The sequence below is a fragment of the Anguilla anguilla genome, chromosome 1 (assembly GCF_013347855.1).
Source record: "Anguilla anguilla isolate fAngAng1 chromosome 1, fAngAng1.pri, whole genome shotgun sequence".
NCBI lineage: Eukaryota > Metazoa > Chordata > Actinopteri > Anguilliformes > Anguillidae > Anguilla > Anguilla anguilla.
In genome coordinates, this window is record NC_049201.1 from 23,082,685 (window position 1) to 23,104,299 (window position 21,615).

At 43.8% G+C, this 21,615-nt stretch overlaps 1 protein-coding gene across 2 annotated transcripts in view; it reads left to right on the plus strand.

Annotated features, from left to right (window-relative positions):
• The first annotated feature begins 643 nt into the window (after nucleotides 1-643).
• Nucleotides 644-21,615, plus strand: part of LOC118229275 (XK-related protein 6-like) — a 35,361-nt gene continuing 14,389 nt past the window's right edge. Inside the window, exon 1 of one of the 2 annotated variants that reach the window (XM_035421120.1) lies at nucleotides 644-1,591. In XM_035421120.1, the coding sequence (XP_035277011.1) occupies nucleotides 1,023-1,591 (569 nt within the window). In that variant the 5' untranslated portion in view covers nucleotides 644-1,022. Of the gene's footprint in view, nucleotides 1,592-17,582; nucleotides 18,193-21,615 lie in introns of those variants that run through there. The other variant, XM_035421129.1, reaches the window with a different exon arrangement.

A 21,615-nucleotide genomic window follows, 5' to 3' on the forward strand; every position in this document is an offset into this window, starting at 1 on the left:
CTAAGGGGCCTTGCACAAAACATGAAAAACAGCCCATACCATTATTCCTCCCCCGCCAAACTTCACAGTAGTCAGTATGCATCCCACCAAATATACCAAATGGACATGCAAAATGCATGCGGTAATAACAGTAAAACATTTTGAGTGTTTAGGGTCATATAGTATGCTAAAATTAATAAGAGCTTCACTACAGTTATGCACATTTTGTATATAATGCTTCTTCCTGCTTCTATACCTCATCCCTTGTAAATAAAAATAGCAAAATTTGATTTTGTCTCTAACTTGAATTTGTATATCAAAATACAGGTTCTGCGAATAATAATAATAATAATAATAATAATAATAATAATAATATCTTCTAATTATTGTACATATTAGGCTATAATAATTCTTTACACGCAAAGTTTGTTTTTTAAAAATATGTAAATGTCACAATGCTATTTACATATTGGTCTGTCCTCCTTTTTTTCCATCGGTCCGCAACTGAGTAATTTGGTAAATCCAAGGTTTATAAATCCAAACTGCAAATATTTTCGGACCTGTAATTTCAACACTAATCACTAGATGGAAACAGCGACGAGTTGTAGGAGACTATAAAAATGACGTCATTGGAGGTGAGTGAGTCCATTCATGGTATATTTTTAAATGCATAGTGTTTTGTAAGAGGACACAGCACACAGACCCGAGGCGTCACGCAGAAGATTTAGAAGAAACAATCTGTGCGGGGTGTCGTTGTAATCAAGTGCTTCGACACTTACTATGGATTTCATTTCTACATAGGTCCAATATGCAATTAAAATGCAACTTATCGTAGGTTTTATCGTCGCTGGTGGCGGCACTTGTCATATGAAGAACGGTTGCGTCGAGGTGGGGAAGCAGATTTCGGAGAAGACGCCTGAGCAGTGCTCTGGTATGAGCTGGACTCTACACAGCGGCCATATTTGGGGTAGAGTCAGAGAACAGGTATTTAGGAAGTGACGTCACTGTCCCCTGAAGGCGGCGGGGGCGCTTCAGAGAGCAAGATGGCAGCAAAATCTGATGGCGTGAGGGTCGCTGCCGGTTTCGCCCAGTTGCACAACCTGGACGAAACGGTGGAGTACGACGACGATGACCCGGGCGACAGCAGCGCTATTCACATCTGGCGCTGCTGCAACACTTCGTCCTGCTACTGGGGCTGCCGGAGCGCCTGCCTGCGTACTCTCCGGGGGAAGGGGACCGAACGCAGGCGGCCGCCGCCGGAGGAGCGCCTATGGCTGGACTGTCTGTGGATCATCCTCGCGCTGCTGGTCTTCTTTTGGGACGTTGGCACGGACTTGTGGCTGGCCATCGACTACTACTCCAAGAGAGACTACCTGTGGTTCGGACTGACTCTGTTCTTCGTGCTCGTTCCGTCGGTGCTGGTCCAGATCCTGAGTTTCAGGTGGTTCGTGCAGGATTACACCGGGGGAGGGCTGGGGGCTGTAGAGGGACTCAGCCGGAGAGCCACTGCGGAGCTGACCATCGGCATTTACAGCCGGGACAGGTGCTGTCAAATATCCGTGTGGATCTGGCAGGTTGTCATACATATTCTGCAGATGGGACAAGTATGGAGGTAAGGACTGATGGGATTAAAATACGAACAAAACGCACAGTAGCCAAAATGCAGACTCCCCCCTCCCCTCTCGTATTTTTCCCTCCACACCCCCTTCCCCGCGTGTCTGTCTCTCCGTCACCTGAGATGACCTGCTGTGCATGCATGAGTACACGCGACAAATGCACCTGAGTGTGTGTGGCGGCCCCCCGTCAGGGCAGACACGCTTCTCTTTCCCAAGCCAGTGCTGCCACCGCTTCACGTAACTTAAGGAGCAGTTTTTTGGGTGTTTGCACCACCACTCTGTCTGTCAAAGCTAACACAGTGCTTGTTTACCACCCAAAATAGAAGGATCACTGGGGAAATGACCGCCCGTAAACGATGCACTACCAGCTTCTGTTTGTTATAAAGTTTTCCTAAAGTTTCATTTTTAAGCCAGTCATAACAGCAATAGTTATAATAGGATGTGTTCGATAAGCACTCGGTGCTTGTGTACTGCTGTTACACGCTGGGTACGATAAGTGCATGTAAGGACTCGTCTCCTTGGTGCCCTCACACCGGATAGCTGTGGCTCGCTTAATACATTACAGTGCATCGACAGGACCTGGTTTAGGGGACACGCTGTTCTAGAGTGAAATTTCTTGTGATTAAGCAGCCATCAAAGCAATTTGTGACTGGAATCTTTGAAAAAATAAAGTAGGTGTGGATATTTCGATGTACCACATATTTACATAAATATATAGTATACACATTATGTCAAGCAGTAGCCTATCCAGAAGACACAGTCACAGACACTATTGCAGTAACCAAAAAGAACGCTCGCTTTGCAGCCTGGATGCGTAACTTATGGGATAACAGAGTTGCTGGTAAAATGCATGCTGATACTGTGGATGGCTTTGTCTTTAGATAGAACGCCCTGTGATGGCTTTTCGGAGTATGGAATCGATATTCTGAATGAGTCATTTCGCCGAACGACCTTTATAAGAGGGTGCGGGGGAGGCTGCGCTTTAGTCGGTACTTAGCTATAGCGTAAGAATGTTTCCTCGATAGGGAGTCAATAAGTTTGCCGTTGTATGTCGTTTTAAGATATGTCGTAATTTAGCAGTGCCAGCCTGCGTGTGTTTATGTGAACTGTAATCCGCCTTTGGTTCGACAGATGTTTCTCTGTCTACGAACAGTTTAGGTTCCTTAAAATCGTGGTTGTAGCGATCAATCTCCGTATACCTCTTTGAGACAACTGCATCTCATTGCATTTATATGGTACGATATTCAAAAATCGCTCTGTACGTCTGTATATATTGAGAGTATTCCTGTTCGCTCTCGCGGCGGTAGCTGGGGGTGGGGGTGCTGCCTGGCCTTTATTTAAGGAGAAACCGCTGGCTTTCGCTTAATTGATGCAAGAAAGGAACCATTCACCCGACATCTTACACACAACACCATCTGGCGTTGTTTTCTAAATAAAGAATTTGTTATTCGTCTTTCGTCTTCCCCATGTGCCATGCCAGAGGAAAACCCACAATTACCATATGCGATTTGCGTTTGTATTTTCCTCATTAGTCAATTGAAGGTTGGATTTCACAACAGTCGCCCCCATAGCCCACCTCTTCCCATTGCAAGTGAGCGGGTTGTGCTATCCGGAAAAAAATAGATCCAGCATTGTTGCGACGTCTCCTGTTATTTTTTCCCCAAAACGTTTTAACACCGTGGCTAGGCAAAGAGGTGTCCCGTCTACTATGATCAGACACTGAGCTGCTACTAGCTAGGTTAGGTTAGTGCTATCACGTGGGGCAAACCAAGATCCGTTGTTACAGGTGTTCGATGCTCCAGCGGACCCCGAGGAACAGTTATCTTAGCTCGTATTGGTTCTGTTTAAAGTGACCTGCCGCCCTCTTGGCATAGAGCTGAAGTGAAGCAGCAGGAGAGACTCTTAATGAACTGGAGCAGAAGACCCTGTGGTGCCCCCTTTTCTGCAGTTTACACCCTGTGTGTGATGCCAGCTCCTCCGTGCCTCTCAGAGTGTTGGTAGCAGTGAGGAGGTGTGAATGGATGGAGAGGAGCCCCATCTGCTCTGTGATCGCTCTCTCTCTCTCCCTCTCAGCTGCTTTCTGAAGGAATGATAAAATCTTCTCTCAGCATCTCTCTAGAGGAATGTTTCCCACAGCGGTAGCAGACTGACTTATCTGACTGGGACACAAATAAACCGGCAATGCAAATTTATGCCAAACCCCCTTTTCAAAGTACTCTATTTTTGATTCGTTTGCTGTTCATTTGAGGCAAAAAAACAAACAAACAAACAAACAAACACACAAACAAAATTGTGGTATTACTTAAAATTTCACCAGAACCAGCATATATGGGGAAGTGGAATTGTTGGGATTTTGGAGTGAAGCTGTCCAGTGCTGAAAAGCTGCCTCACTAGAGTTTTCCAAGGCTAAGTTCCGCAAGGCCAAGTTTCATTGGGTTTAAAACGTAAAGCTGCATCAAATCGTAATCAGAGATACTTCTCACTGTCTCAGAATGTCTTTCTCACTGCTGTGCTACTGCTGTCTATATTCTGTCTGCCCTATCCAGCTCCCAGTCCAAAGGGTCCTGGGTCAACTTCTTCGTATGCCTGTGAGGTTTTTTTTGTATTTTATATCCGAAACTACGGTGAGATGCCTGTGGTAATCGCAAAGACCTATGGGATATCCTACCTGGTGAAGGATACATCAGATGCTGCCTTCAGATTGAACTGAAATAAGGCACCTTAGAAAGACGCATTTTTTTGATGACTTCGGTTTGGGACATGCCTACGAAGGAGAAGTGTGCAAAATTGTGAAAATAGTGAAAATGCTTCCCTATCCGGCTCCCAATACAAAGGGTTCCTGGACAACTGTTTGGTATACGTGACGTTTTTTGTGTTTCATATCTGAAAGTATAAATGAGCAAGTGATTTTTGGGTGTGCTGTGAATTTGTACAGAAGAACAAAGGGATTTTTTTTCCCCATAAGTAAACAATGAATGCACTTGACATTAAAACAAAATGTCTGCAGTCTTGGTTTATTACATCAGTCACACGCCTGTCCGCTTCACTTTGCCATCACGGTAGTTCCCGTTTCTTTCAGAACTGAAGGAAAATTTCACTCATCACTTGTATATCTGGCTCGCTAATGGTATGGGCAATACTGCCCACGGAATTTGGACTCGTCGCAAATCCACAATTTATTGAAACGTAACCAACAAGCGCGCCGCAAATTTGCACTCCGAGCCTTTAGGAGCCTCATCTGCAGCTAGCAGCGCCACTTTTATCCTTATCAGCTCTTCCTTAAAGCTCAGGGCAATAAACAAAAGGAGCTTTCACATCCACTGGTCTCTCATTACTCCATAAACCACATTATGTACTGATTTAAAAAAAATATTTTTCTACTGTCCTCGTATCTCATATCTTTGCGACAAATCCGAGGTTTTGATTTTGCTGTCAGGGATTGGTTTCCTTGCATGCCAATCAAGTAGTAGGGCGACTTGGGACAGGACTCTAAGGTTTCAAATGAGCCCTTGTTGGTTTTATGTGTTCAGTGCCTGGGCTCTTATCGGACAACACCACGGGAGGGCAGCAGGCTGGCAGCACGAGCCATTTAAATGGCTGGATTTAAAGCTCAAGTGGTCGTTTTGAAAACAGCTTGGTGTTGTCTTGTAAAATCTAGTTTCTGAACTGGTTATGACAAATAGTCAAAGAAAAAGGTTTTTCGCTGAGGCCAAGTTGAAGAACTCAACAAAAGTGAATCTTCAATGTGAAAAGTATTCTTACCTTTGAAGCCATTGTAGAATTTTATGGCTTTTAGTATGTATTCATAGTAGTGTAATTTTTATTAGTAGCATTCTTACCTGTTGCTGCAAACGTGTTGGAGATGAACTATGTATAATAATTTTGCCACTGTCTGATGTAGATTGTGTGAAATAAACAGTAGAGCATATTGATTGTAAGGTGGTTTATGGTTTGTTATTTTTGTTTACAATTTTATGTATATTATGTGCGTACCAATACTTCCTCATGTATTACATTAGGTTTGATAATGTAGTCTTGATGGTATACATGTGCCCTTCAGATACTGTCAATAACCATGTCTCTGCTGTGTGTTTCCACAAAGTTATATGGCTTTACTTGAGGGCAGTGCAAAACAAACTAAAATTGTTTGTGCAAAACAAGGTAAAATTGCCTTTTTTAAGTGCTTGGGGAGATAGGGCTAAGATAAGGCTAGGTCTAGCATCAGAATACATTGTTGATAAAAGCATACAGTACACCTGACCAATCTCCTTTAGGCCCTCAGCAAAAGATCTCCTCACTGTGCCAGCAGATTTTAAAGGGAGGGGACAAGGAATTTGTGGCTAGGGCTCTGATTTTATGGAATAATTTGCCAGATTTTATGAGTCTCCAACACTGTCTACTTTTAAATCTAGTTTAAAAACCTGATTTAAAAAACGTATTTAGTATTGATTTTCTTTATTCTGTTGTATCTATACTTTGTTGTGTACAGAGCTTTGTAAGAAAAGTGCTATATAAACAAATAGATTATTATTATTGTTGTTGTTATTATTATTATTGATATATGGAGCCTAGATTTATTCAGCTAGTCGTGTTCCGACTTTACAGTGGGAAAGGGGCATAATGAGCCATCTTGGGCCCAGCTCTACAGTGCATAAGGGATATACTGAGCCAGTCTTTTTCTAACCCCAGAGAGGGAAATGGGTATTTGAGTGCCTTAAGGAGATGGCAGCCTTAATTTACGCATTAACTCTGATTATAGTGTGCCGTATTTCTCTGAGATAGCACTATGGGAAAGGCAACAATTACGATTCAAAGAAAGTTGTCAAGCCAAAGAACATGTTGGTAATTCACCAAAAAAATTTTATTTGTGTGTTGTTTGTTTGTAACATTTCCTAACGTTTTTAGTAACATGCAGATGTCCAATGACTCCCAACTAATGTCCATTAGATAAAAGATATAGGAGGAAGAAGGGTGCACTATTCTAGTTTAATGAATAGATTGGGAAGCATTCCCAGAGCAGCCAATGGACACCGTCCTGGAGGCAGTACAGCTAGCCAATATAATCCTGTTCATTCCAGTGGAATAACAAGACTCCAAAAATAAATTTTGCCTGGGGCGATTTATTTATGATAGCTAATATCTTTTCATTATTTATCCACACCAGTATCACATCAATGCAAGCAGATTTGAGGGTGGATCTGTACGGTCAGTGGATCCAGATGGGAGTTTGCTGAGGGCGATGCAGCAGGAATCAAACCGAGCAAGCCATGTAGATGGTGCAGCGGGGAGAAATGTGTGTCAACTGTAATGTTCCCTGCTGACTTTAACATTAACTGTTGGCTGTAATGTTAACTGCTCACTTTAATGTTGACTGCTGGCTGTAAATGCTGACCGCTGACCGCAGTGCTAACGTTTAACTGCATTGAAATTCCCGGTTTAAAATTTAGGGACTCCAGCCACTCCTCCAACTTGCTCAGTATTCAAGAGCAGCTCTTGAGTCCCTAGATAGAACCCCGCCCCCAAGCATCTGGATGAAGAGAGAAGAAAAAGGAACAAAAAGAAAGAAAGAGAGACGAGTAGTCAGTAGATTGTTCTCATCTCCTGAACCTCTCGGTAAAAGCTTTGGTGCGTGGGCTGCCCACAGCAGGAGATGCCCTTTTTCCCACTCTCGAGAAAGGCATGGGATCACCCCCTGCCTCACTGGAATGCGCATTAGTGATGCATAAAGAATGTGTATTTTGTTTATAAATACTTCAAGGAATATGTATTTTGGTGGTACAGAGATAAATAGGTCAAATATTGTTTATTTTTACGACGAAAGAGAGGCCGGACCACAGCGGTGGGGGAGTCCAGACAATTTGGGTGATTATACGAGTGCATTAAATTCGTTTTTGTGATTATTACTTATATTTATAATGTTTTTAAAAGTAGAACCTAGAGAAGTCATTACAATGTCAATATTTAAGAAAGTGGACCATACTGTTACAGGGAAAGCACAGGCCTGGATATACTGTTATACAGTTTCCTCATATAACCACAATTTAGGGAACTGCATGCAGTTCTGGACACTGGAAGATAAAGAAACGCTTTAGAAGGTACAGAGAAGGGCAACGGCATTGTTCCAGGCATGAAACTGAAAATGTGCACAGAAGGACTTAAGGCGCTCAATCTCTTCAGGTTCAATTTGGATTTGATGGAGGCTTTTATGTTTTAAAAAGACATTAAGTGGAATGCAGATATATCAGGTTGTCACCAGATTATTGTCAGGGAGCATCTGGGGAAATTACGTTGAAAGTTGAAGGACTTGTTAATGCGGGTCTACCATGTCATGGAGTAGAAGCAAAGATGCTTGGAGTGGTGATGACAGGTCTTATATTTCCGAATGATCTCTGGACATTAGGGTGAGGTAAATGTCCTGTTATTGTCATCACACACTATTAAGCTGATAATAAATGCTTTTGAATGATGGACTTGGTACATGGGTGTATAATTGTTGATTTATACCCAGCCTGCATGCCCCAGTTCCATAGTTTTCTCCCAGTCTCACGGAAGCACATGCATAATTAACAACCCAATTATTACAATGGCTCTGAATGGCCAGCATCAACAGTCAGCCCTGATTAGTTGTTTGTGTATTGGGTAATATTCAGCATTTGCCGTTTGTTTGTTCTGCAGGAATGCTGCATACCTTTTTCTGCTAATGCACACAAACAACCGTGAGCTGTAATTGAGCTATGCATGTCTAAAATCCTTCCAATCAGCAGTGATGGACAGTGATTTGGTTTGATCGCTATATTAGATTGTAATTTGTCCCCATTTGGTGGCGTCCGTAATTGGTCTGGCTGTATTCTCATGAATATTCATGAAGGAACTTGGCTAAACACAGTTCTAGTACTGTCAGCAGTGGATAGTAGGCTAGTTCATGCCAGGGACTCTCCATGAGTGACTGAGTAATTGATTAGTGATCAATCAGTGATTGATTATGCTGTTCTCTAGTGGATGGTATGATCCTGTGCATGTCTGTTATTAAAAGGCGTGGAAGCCTTCAGTGTGGTTGCAGAGAAGCTGGCTATGTACTACAGTCCGATTAACTAAAAAATAAAATTTCTGTTGTCAGTTCACACATTTCTTGAGGGTGAGTTTTTGATTCCAAGCAAATGTGCTGACTTGGCATGCCAACACTTCCACCAGACTCTATTCCAAGTTTTGAAGAGAGGTGTAGATCTGAGCTGGGCGATTATCAATTATTTGCTGCAATGGTAATGTCACTGGGTGAATTCGGGGATACAGCTGAAGAAAGATCTCCAAATCTAGCCCAAAATGCATTTTGTCCATTGTAACCAACTCCTGAAGAAAGATGCATCTCTTCATTAGAACACGTTTTCACCAAACATTGTCAATCTCTGAGAAAAGAGGCTGTTAACTGGATCAGATTTAATCACCGAGTTAAGAACCTTGAATTTTCATTTGAGATTAGATACTCACAGATCAACAATTCACGTCTAAGAAAGCGGCAACATCTTAAGATTGGCGTGTTTTGAAAGAGGACTAGTTGATATATGGACAACTTTACATCCAACAACTAAAGTTTATACATACTATTTACTTCAGGTAGACAGTCCATCTGTAATAGATTTTAACTTTTCTTCATGTTTAAAAATGACACTCTCAGACCTTGCCAGATTTACTCTAACAGTTGATCTGACTGGGAATCTCTCTACTTCAAGATGGAGAATTTAAGCATAACATGAAAAACACCAATGAAAGTTTAAGATGTAATGACACAAACAAAATTGACCCAATCGCATGTTGCGAAGGAGCCAAGGCAGTATTTAGAGGGGAAATAAATATGACACGCATCTCCAAAGAATAAAGGAAAAAAGAAAAATTAAGAAAAGATGCCAAGAAACTATTAACAATGTCCAGAAAGCCATAAATACGAGGACAGAGTACTTGGAACCATGTGTTAGGCTACTTTAGATGAATGACTAATTCAAGAAACTGAAAATCACTGGTATTTTCTTTTTAAAAAATGATGGCAGTCTCTAGATGATTGAAGATCCTGGCATATAGACTTCAAAAACAGAATAACCTAACTGATTTATCGCTAAATTAAAATTAAATGCATCCAAAATAATGAATAAAAATGACACAGCAGAAAAAATTTGCGAAGCAGTGTGAACATCTGCATAAACCAGCGTCAGGGAATATAGATACGTCAAAGTCAAAAACATATCTCAGAAATCTTCAATTAAATGAAATATCTCAAGAGCAATGATGTTTTCCTTATAAAATGGATAACTGAAGAAGAACTTGTACAGCCAATTAAAATGCTTAAATAAGGAAATTCCCTCGGATTTCAGATATACCATGAATGCATTTTATATGGAATTGAAGGACCAGCTGGCACCAGTTCTCTTGAGTCTTCAGTTGGTTTTTATAAAAGGGAACTTGCGAGGAACATTGAATCACCCTCTCCTTCTATTACAGTCATCCATAAAGAGGGTAAGGATGCCTCAGCCTGTTTATCATATAGACCCATATCACTTTTAAATACTGATCAGAAAATGTTCTCTGCCATTATACCAAACAGACAAAAAATAATTTTCTAACTCCATCATGTTTTCATCTACCCTCGCTGTAACTTTCAATATTTAACTGATTTGTGGAAGTTAAATGTTATTTAACTGTTTTAATTTTTACATTTCCATCGCTTTAGACAAGAGGTTACACCTCTAGTACGACATTTCAAAGTACTGCTGCATGTTTCTGGTTCTAAATTTGACACGAGTGTTGTGTCTAAACATCATTGTCGATCCTTATCTATGCTAAATTGGTGGTAATTTATCAATGTAGATGATTGCGGTGGTGCAATCAGCCTACTCTTCTAAGTCTGTCAGTATAGCTGTGGATGAATACATTTTGGGAATAAACTTGTGTTATAGCCTGAATTTTGACACTACTAAACGGAGCTGTTCGACACAAAATAAAAAAACACGGGCTCTCGTCCCACATCACGTTAATAATAGCCTCTCTACCAGCACTTTAGTTATCAACCCACTGATCATATTGAGCAAAGCGTATAGGCCTGTATTCAGGTTAACTTGCTAATATTACTTGCTAGCTAGCCGACTGATAAATTAATGCACGTGAATGAATGAGTGATATGCAATTGTCAACAAGGAATCGCCTTACTCCCCCAACCCCCCATCCTGAGTAATGCATTTCCCCATAGGACCACCAGCCACAGTTGTCGGAATTTGATACAGGACCAAAATATGTATCCTTAGGCTGGACGTGCAACCTGGCTGACCCAGACACCATTGTTGTTTGATGGTTCCACAGAATCTGATGTAGCTACATAGATATGCACAGTGTAAATGTGTTCAGATATGTGCAGTGCAGTGTAAGGGCCGAGTATTTCTGAATTAGATTTCCAGTGGTTTTACAAAGGGCTGTTCATAGGCTGGTCTCCAGTTCACATGCTCTTATGATGTAGCCTAGTTTCTACATATGATCATATCAAATTCAGCTGGACTTATGAGCTTTCTTTGGTTAGTGCAGGCAGGCATTACACTCTGAGAATAACAGTGTTTCAGTGCTCACACCCCTGCACTTACAGGAGATCTAAAGCGCCACATGCGGATTAACTTCTTTACAGCTGTGGAGATTGATCCTCTGGTGTATGTTCATTTATACAATAATTGGTCTACTTCCTTCAAACCTCAGCTGTCTGCTAATTATACACATACTGTAGTTATCACCTCCACTGTAGTGATGAAGAACTCTTTGAAGTCCCTCTTCCCTCTTCTGAAATTGTAAAGTTGGGTTTCAGATATTTTACACCTTACAGTCGGAACAATCTGCAAAGAAATCTTAAACTTGACAGATTACTTTCAATTGTTGACTTTAAACACGTAATTCACAACTCTGTGACTGAAATATGCTCCTGCTTTTAACCTCTGCTCTGCTTTTAATTACTGTTACACTGTTGTCTCATTCCCCATTTGATGTTGTAACTTGTTTGTTTACTGTCTTGTGCAACTTGAGTTTTATGTCAGGTCCCCCTTGTAAAAGAGATATCGATCTCAATTGGGTTTTTCCTGGTTACATAAAATAAAAAATCCCAGTCAGACACCGTTAACATTAGACCAGAGGGTCTTGATTTCCCTCTGGTGTACTAGTGTAACAGTGCAGTAGTGGCAAAGTTCCTGGTGAAAAAGTGGAGTAGTGATAAAGGTTGTGGTGTGGTTGTGAGGTAGCGCTCAAATGCAGTGTGGTAGCATTGGAAGTCCTGGTCTAAGGGCGAAGGCTTATTTGAGTGTGTAGCTGACCAGCAGAGGGAGCCAGAGGGCTCTGCCCAGCTTTGCCAGCATAGGTGCCAGGGCGATTAAGTGCCCGGCAGGAGGAACCATTGCTGGCAGGTCGGCATGTGGAGTCTACAGTGCAGAAAATCTCTCCCTGTCAGCAGCGTTTAAATCCCTCGGATCCGCTCACATGGCGACTTTGGCTGGCCGATTCTTTAATTATTTATAAGATCGCCCTCCGTTTTTTTCTTCTCGGCCATCGTTGGTACACTACCTGCGTGGATCGAGAGTAACCGTTTAACATAAAAACCATAACTGGAGGAGTGGTGCATCTTTCGGGAAAAAACGACTGGGTAGCTGTGCTTGCCAGGAGGCACTTAAGGAATACTGAGCGTCTTAAGCTCGCCCTTTTCACCCCTTTCTGGCTGTGGCTGAGAAGCAGAGTCCTTCCTGGATCTTCCCGCAGCACCCACGCCAGCCCTTTCACTCGCGAGTTCACGCTGATCCTTTCGATCGATGTTTCTGCTTATATTCGGCTGTGATTGGCTGTGAACCTAATCCTTGCATCATTATTTGATTTGGCCCAGAGGACCTGGACTCATAGCCAGAAGGCTTCGGGTTGGGATAAGGTGTTTAAAAAACATGAGATGGATAAGGTATTCTCCTGAGAAAATATGTAATCAAACTATTTAGGGGGTGGGAGAAATGTGAGGGGCGGGGTTTGGCTGCTTGATGCCCAGCATCTCACTTTCTTACCTCCTGTGGAGGAGCTGCATGGATTCCGGGGCTGTCTGTGGCTGCATGCAAACTGAAACTCACTGTCCTGAGAAACGCTGAAGCTCACTGCTCTGAGAAACTGTCACACTCACTGCTTTGAGAAATGCTCAAACTCACTGCCCCCAGAAGCACTCAAATTCACTGCTCTGAGAAACTGTCACACTCACTGCCCTGAGACACAGTCAAACTAGCTGCTCAGAAACAATGGAAACATTGAGTTGTTTTCTTTTAGTGGACCTTCATTTGCACAGCAGCAAAACAGGGACTAGCATGTGGTTCACTTAGTCTCATACCTTATTCATGTGATTTATAGAGTCATAGAGCATCACATGACTCACAGGGAAACAGGTGACTTTCTTATACTTTTATCCTACTTGAATTCATTTTTCTTCCAATTTTTTTATTGGGAGTTCAATGATGGACATTTAGTCAAACCATAAACTTTGTTTTCCACTTTTGAGAATAGAGTATAGCCAATTTTTCTAAATATTGCAGAAAAAAAAGTTATAGATGTACTCACATGTAGGAGTGTGTATGGGAACAGCGTAGGTGTGTGCTTATGTTTATGTAAATATGTTTGGGCGAGTTTATTTTTGTGACTGCGTGTGTGTGGGTGTGTGTATGTTAATGCAGGTCTTGCTGCTTGTTACATCTCTCAAGGTGTCTAGGGGTAGAAGGGAGTACGTAACATATATAGTGAAATAAAGTGTCCGGGTGAAAAGGTGCTGAGCACATTTAGTGTAAATAATCAGGGCAGACAAAGTTGCAGGTGATATTAAAGGTGTTATTATTATAAGAGTGCAAGTGAAGTGATATTTACATTTGGTCAAGTTTACACAAAACAAGATACAACTAGGTCACAAGGCCAAGGGACATGGATGTAGCCAAAGAAATGAAATAAGCAGAACCAAACAGCGCCAGAACAAAAGATAATCTGACTAACTAAGCATAACAAAAGACTGTCTAACTACTCTTACAAACAAAAATACACAGTTGGCAACCACCCCTTTTCTAATGTGTCTATACAAGTTTCCTCCTGCGTGTAGCACCGGTGTATAGAGGCCTCTGTCTTACCTGCCCCAGGGCCTGAACCACACACAGACAACCACACATACACAAGCAGGGGAAACGTTTACACGCACACACACAGGTCTCTAAATCTCTACCGCACATACACAACCACACAGCGAAAACGAACAGATCAATGACAGCGAGACCACGAGCAGCGGCAGCCACGCAGCTTTTATCTTCCAGAGGAGGGATGTGATTGGTGGAGGCGGGACCAGGTTAACGATGACTGACAGCGGGGACAGCGAATGGGATGATGAATGGCTCTCCTGCAGCATTACAGAGGGGGAAAAAAACAACACACACGACTTGGAACGTAACACTGCTCACACGCTCACTGAGTTCCACAGTGTATGAAATGCCTGCTTTTCTCCCAGTTCAGTACAAAACGCATTGTGGCTTTATTGAATGCCCCCTTTAGTCTGATTTGTTTGCCTTTTTGTGTGTTCCTCACTCCCTCCCTGTTCCTGTATGTGTATATGTGTGTGAGACTGAGTATGTGTGTGAGTGAGAGAGTGTTTGAGTGTGTGTGTATGTGTGTGAGAGTGTGTGTGAGAGAATGTGAGTGTGTGTGTGTGTGTGTGTGTGTGTGTCTGGGTACGTGTGTGTGAGTGTGCGTGTTTGAGTTTGTGAATGTGTGAGCGTGTGTGTTGTGTGTGTGCGTCTGTATGTGTTTCAGTTTGTGAATGTGTATGTGTGTGAGTGTGTGTGTTGTGTATGTGTGTGTGTATGTGAGTGTTTCTTGCTCCCTTGCTCCATTGCCATTTCATGAATCCATTATTTTGTGTTTGTTTGCTTCAGTGTCCCAGCATGGCAGGCTGGGTCAGGCCGGCGGGACCCTCCCCTCAGTGCCGGGGGGGACAGTGGGGGGGCCGCAGTGTCTCTGTGAGCGACTGGACGCCGGGCCAGGTGTTCGTAAGTGCTTGCCCCTCCCCCTGCTCTCTCATTCTCAGTGCCTTGTCTGAAACTTCCTCTCCGAATTAGACCTGCATATGTCTGTTTCTCTCTCCCAAATATCATTTAGTTCCTCTTGTTGATTCTAGTCTGTGTTGTAGCTTACAAGGGCATTAAGGGGGATTTTTTTTGCTTGTTTGTCCTTAAATCCATGGTGTGCTTTTAAATCCAACTGGTATATTGGGGAAAAAGCTATCTATCGCTCTGTGATGTTTTCTCATTTTGGGGTGAAGTGAAATTAAACTCATTTAAAATAAATGGAAGCCCCTTCTGTGATGGTGTCTGTTACATATACAAGTCTCTCCACACCTGGATTTACAGGCAGCAACACAGGCACAGGAAGGTTTTCACTGTACTTGTACAGCTTGTACTTGACAATGAATCCCAATGAGACGTCCCTCTGCTAATTACAGCATGAGCTCATCTCCATTCACAGACGGTTGTGCTTCCGCGCTAGGCTGTACTTGAAGGCGTAACTGCAGTTCTGCATTCATAAATGTACTGTATTATACAGCGTATGAAAATCTTGGATTGCCCGTGTTGCTACACGACACTTATATATGGATCCAAAATGGCCGACAAGGAAGCTGGAGGGTTTCCTTGTGAAACTCCTACGCGTGTTCATAGTAAATTGCATCAAGTTGCTGAGTTACTGTAGCAGGGCCCAGAGATATTTCCCTGTAGGGAACCACGAGGAACCCATTGTGAGAAAGTATTTCTGTGCTAATGTGAGAAATCCTGGCTGTCTTTCCCATGGTGAGATAAAGCCAATTGTGTGACTGGTGCGGCTGCCTTGTACCATTCCCCAGACCTGACCCGTGGAGCTTCGCCTGCCTTACTGTTGAGCTCCTGTACTTGCCCTGCCATTTGGGAAGCCCATAATTAACAGGTTAACTGCTGCAAGCACAGTTACACTACGGCAATAAATTCTCACTTCTTAAACGCACTCGCACAGCTGAACTCCGATAACGATAAAACCTCGCTTTTCAAAACGAACACTCAAGCACAGCTAAAGTCCGGTGTTTTCTCAAAACGCACAAATCAGTGGATAATGTGGGACCGAAGCTCCGGCGCTTCTGAACCGGCGCGTGAAAGTCCCCGCGTGTTTCCCCAAACGAAAGGAGGCGTTTTTGTTCCTCTGAGGCGCCACGCAGGGAGGGAGCGTTCAGCGCGCTAATCCCCCCCCCCCCCCCCTCCCAGCTTCTTTTTGGAGGGAAATTGGAGATCCCCCCGCGCCTCCTTTCATCGGTGCCGCCGCTCGGTCGCCGCCCGCCCGCCGTTCTTTCCCGACGGCGGGAAGGAAGGCGGAACAAAGCCGCGCTCCCGTCGCAACTAATTCCACCGCTCCCGTCTGTGGCTTTTTTTTTTTTCATCTCCGCCGCGAACGCCGCCGCCCCCCCCACCCCCCCCACCCCCCCCTTTTTGTGCCGTCTGCCGTGTCTCCCTTTGCTTTCGCAAACGTTTACCGTAAGATTTCAAACGGGAAAAGAAACACTCCCGGAGTCTTAGCGCAGCAGGGCTTGAATGGGGGGGGAAAATGGCTTATCTCTCCGGAGGGGAAACGGAGGGAATTTAAAGGCACAACACGGTAACTGCGCATTGTGCGTCTGAATGCTAAACGTAATTTAGCTGGAGCACCGCGAGCGCAGTGGAGAAAGCAGGCGGCGGCGGGTCTTCTTAGTTTGCAGTTAATTACAGTGAGCGGCAGGCTCATTTAATTACACTTCACTTTATGTTTTTTATTCCTCAATCCGAAAACACGACCTTTGACTGAAAGCAAGCATTTTAAATCATGAAGTGTTCACAAGCGAGGATTGGCACCATGATGTGTTAAGCTTTTTTAAAAAAAAAAAAAAAAAAACTAAAAAACAGATTCAGTTAATTATGTTTGGAGCTAAATCTATGCATTATGTAGCTTCGAATATAAACTCGATTGCTCCTTTCAGTTTCCTCCCGCAGGGAGAAGAAAATAACTATTTTTGGGTGAATAAAGAGCAGCTGCTGTTTGCTGAGAAAACATCTGTAGATTCTCGCTCAGATTTCCCTCTCAGACAGATACAAGAGCGCAGCCGTCGGCAACCCAAGTACTCACCAGAAATAACTGATTATAACAGTATAGATGGATTTTTATAATTGGGCCTGTTGCTGGAGTTGCCGGTGGTGTCTGCAGCGGTTTTGGCATTTCTAAAGGCGGCACTGTGGGCATTGCTTTCTGTGTTTGGCGCTGTCGGTAGCGGTGCTTTTTTGCGTTGGTGGTGGTGGCGGGGCGGTCGGGCTACTGGCCGTAGAATTATTCACGATTTAAGTGAAATAACGTTTTTGGTTTTTATGATACATTTTTACAGCCGTTGGCTGATCGTGGGTTTTAGCACGGTGCCTGCCCTGGACGGCTCGGACCGAGCTCCACGCTGTGCGATGTCATCTCCATGAGCCGCGTGAGGAAGGCAGGACCCGACCCCTGAGCGCATTAACGTCGACGGCCTTCGTGCGTTCAGGAGGAGCGCGTGGCTCGTGTCAGCGGCCGTCTTCATGAAGGGAGTCCTCTGGAGGAAGAGCCAGAGAGACAGAATAATGAGAGCAGCGCTGACGCTTCTTTGTTATGTCGGTGATGGGCGGCCATGTTTGTAATTAAACCGGGTATCGGCTGTGCGCGTGTGATGTGTCGGCTATACGCGATTGAAGAGTGTAAATGTGTGTGTGTGCACTTGTGTGTGTGCGTGCACGTGCACCAGCGCATGTGCGTGTGTGAGATTTATGTGATTTAAAAATGTAAATGTGTGTGTGTGTGTACATGCGTGCGTGTGTGCGCTCGTGTGTGTATGTGCACCAGCACACATGCGTGTGCGTGTGATGCATGTGATTTAAGATTGTAAATGTGCGTGTGCGTATGTGCGTGCGTGTGTGCGTGCGTTTGCGTTTGTGTTTGTGTTTGTGGTGTGCTCTGAGTAGGTGCGTCTTTTGAGCCCAGCCCAGCCCAGATGTTTTGCTGATCGCTGGTGTTCTGGGTGCAGTGGAGCTGTCCACACCGCACGGGTGCTGAAATCAACCACTTATCATGATGGATGGAGGCAGGAGAAAGAGACTGTGCGAGTGTGACAGGAGCAGAGAGGAAGAGAGGCGGAATGGGTGGAAGATGAAAGGAAACGAGAAGTCGTTTGAAACAGAAACATGAGAGGAAAATGAAACGGAATGTCTTAGTGTGATTGAGGAGAAAATATGAAATTTTAATAAAAGCATAATCTTTTTTTAATTGCACATGTACACTGACATAATGTAGATGATAATGGCCATGGACCATAAATGATATGTATTTTGTTTAGGTGCTTGTCACAGACACTCAGGTTGTGGCTACCCAGGAAGCGCTACCCGGCCTGGGATGCCCACTTTGTGGACCGGCGTCTGAGGAGAACCATCAATATTCTGCAGTACATCACGCCCAGCGCCGTAGGGATCCGCTATCGAGATGGACCCCTGCTATACGAGCTGCTTCAGTATGAGTCCTCCTTATGAGACCCCATCCCTCCCTCCCTTCCTCCATACTGCTCTCTCTCTCGCTCTGTGTCTCTCTCTCTTTCTCTCACTCTCTCTTTCTCTCTCTTTCTCTCTTTCTCTCACTCTCTCTTTCTCTCTCTTTCTCTCTCTCTCTCTCTCTCTGCTTCTCTCTGTCTGGAACAGAAAGTCGGGGAGAATGACAGAAATGAATGAAACCAGGTAAAATCCGGAAGGCTGGGTCTGAGGTAGCTCTTGCCCGCGCGCAGCCTGGAGCTCTTTACAACGCCGAGCGCCCCGAAAGTGCCACGCCGCGCTCGGAGGAGGTGCGGCGTCGCTCCCCCTCCCTCCCTCCCTCCCTCCCTCTCTCTCTCTCTCCCCGTATGTGGCGCGAAGGCGTTCCCGCGGCAACGGCGGCGAGCTCACGGAGCCGTGCCTCTCTGATAGTGACACATAGGGCTTGTGAGTCTGTCGTGAGAGCGTCGTGTTTTCGGTTTCTTACACCTACGGGCCTGCTGCGAGCACGCCGCCGCTCTACACGATCGCGAGCCCGATCCTGAGCGCCACTCCGCACCCCGGACGAAAGAATGAATCACGTTTTCCAAACTGATTCGTATCACTTTGTTTCATCCAGTAAAGTCAGCGCGATACTGACATAATTTGTCGTATACTTTTACACAGTGCTATGTGCGGTGGTACGCTGAGGTTCGAGCACCCACTGTCAAATGACATGTTTTGTTGATTTTCTAAGTGAAAAGATGTTAACTCGGCCTCTCCAGGGAAATTAAACATGACATATTTCTGCGAATCTTTACGCACAATTAATTTTTTATTTGCTGAATTTAACAGATAAAGAACTGTTAATGTGGCATGTGCAAAAGTTTGGGCACTCTTCCAGTTGATCCATTAATCTTTTTTTTCAAAACTTGATTGACTCATTAGGTCTTAAATGAAGCCAGTTGAAGACGATTCCAGAGCTTAATAAATACTCTGACCCTTCTCATCTCTATCAGTGTGTTGTGCTTATGTTCAAAAAACCATGGACTCCTCTAAGCAGCTGACTGAGATGTTAACTTCTTTTCACTTAGAGATTCAACAAAACGTGCAATTTGACCAAGAGTGCCATACCACAGTATATAGTTTTATTCGATCTATACAGCTATCCATGATTTTTAATTTTCTTTTTTTCTCCAATATAGAATGCCCAATCACATTTTATTTCTCTCTGTTAGTCATGTAGGCAGGCAACAGGCCTGAATCGAAGTGGTGCTAGGGCCCGGTCTTCACTCATGGTGAGAGCCTTTACTGGCTGAGCCTCAGGAAGTTTGCCTTTGCTTTGCTTGGGCAGACTTTAGGTTGCAGTGTGAGTGTCCCTGTTGCCCGTTATAAAGATTGCAAACACGTTTTTATTGAGCCCTGCTCTCAGTCATGAAATGTGGGCTGTGGTGACGCACTGACAGGTGCACAGCTTGGGTTCACGCCCACTCCCTTCTAGTGATGTCATGCAGAACAGTGACAGGGCAGTATATCTCTTGACTCACCGACACCGTACATTGCAGAACTTCTAGAAGAACTTGAAGTTTCTAGTTACTTCCATAGCTTCCTATAACATAAAACGAACGGCTTTGTATTTCAGGCTACAGCGTAACCTTTTGCGCGCGTTACTGCAAGACATTACGAGACTTCGAAATCGCATATAGTAAAGCTCTTTTCCCTGATTTTTTTTTTCCAAACTTGAAGCTCGTTTGCAACTGCGCCTGGCACATCACAGCAGTGCCCACCGTCAGTTTGGGTTCGGCGAGGGCTTGTCTGAGCTTTGCTTTTATTATGCAGCTAGCTACCCTTATCTGACTTGTGTATTAGCTTCTAACTCCAACGTAGCAGAACTCTGCCTAACTTTGGGCATGTTCTGCTCAGAGACCATTTGCCAGTTATTGCTTTGTCAAATCAGGCGGGACTCAAACTGGATGCTACAATTCCAAGCCAGGACATTCTCTGATGATGCTTCGGTGAGTAATGTACGCAATAAGAGAGGTTGAAAACTCCATTCCCGGAGCGGCCATTGAAGGAAGGTTTTCCCACTAATTACTGTACCCTGTCTTAACTGGATAATCAACTGTGTACAGCAGTGGTGATCCTCTCTTAGAGGATCCATCATGAAGCATCAAAAGGAAGATGCCCAATGTGCTTTAAACCAACTATATAAAAGAGGAAAAGGTGCTGAACAGCCAGGATAGTCAAACTATAGATAAGAACTCCTTACTCCTTACTTCTCAGGGACTAGCCCGAAATAAGGAACACTAAGGAGCGCTCCAGCATTCCGTATCCTGGGCTAGTCCCCATGAAGTTGTCTGTGTCAGGAGTCTATTTCCATGGTAAAACATGCCATATAGGGACAGCTGTTATTCATTGGGTCATTGAAAATGAAATGTAAAGAAATGTAGCTAAAATATGACATAAATGTTTGGGCTAGCTCTCCGTCCCTGCCCTTAAAGTCACTTGAGTCAGAACTGCTGAATTTTGAGTAATAAAAGCACAACAGCTTTGCAGCACACGTTACTTTACATTAATGTATAGCTCAGGGTAAGAGAGTAGTCTGGGGAAATTTTTGGGTACAGGTTTCTTTCTTTGAGCTTGGAGACATGGAAACATCTAAGAAACATTCACCCTCATCCAAAACCAGGGGTTTAGTGTGCCTGGTTTCAGTCATGCAAGCAAGAATGTCTTGATTCAAAATGATAGTTTTGAAACATAGGCATTGCTACAGCTTCAAAGCAGGGATGCACGGACCACTGTAAACCTGTGAGATAGATTCAAGGACTAGTAGATAGTGGACTGTAAATCATTTAAAATATCTGTAGTGTCTGGCTTCAGGATTATGGGCTACTTGCAATAGTTATGCCATAAAAATAATTGAATGACATTCAAAACCTCACTGACATCAAGCATATGTGGTAAGTCGTCTTTTTTATATGAAAATGGCATATTGATTGGTTTAAACAGTCATTTTGGTAAATATAGACAGATACAGCTGAAATATTTTGAGGGTATATAGCCAAGTAACCTTTCCACTTTGCCTTGATAACACTGTGGACAAAATTCATATTCAATGTCAGCCACTTCTGTCAACAAGTGAGTCACCAGAATGTGCCTTTGCCATTTTACAAATTGTGGGAGTCCTCCCTTTGTGGGAGTCCTTATTGCAAGTAGCCCTTTGTAATCCATTGAAGCTAGTTGTCTTAAGCGGGAAGATATGGACAGACAAGGGGCAGCATATGTCAGGGAAGCCATGATAAGCTCCTTCGGCCAATCAAATATTATGGTGCAGATCTGCTGCAACCAATTGGACTGTGCAAGAAAATGTAGCCGAGACTGTGTTTGTGTATGTGGAGTGGAAACTAGCGCTATTGGCTCAGCCGGCCCAG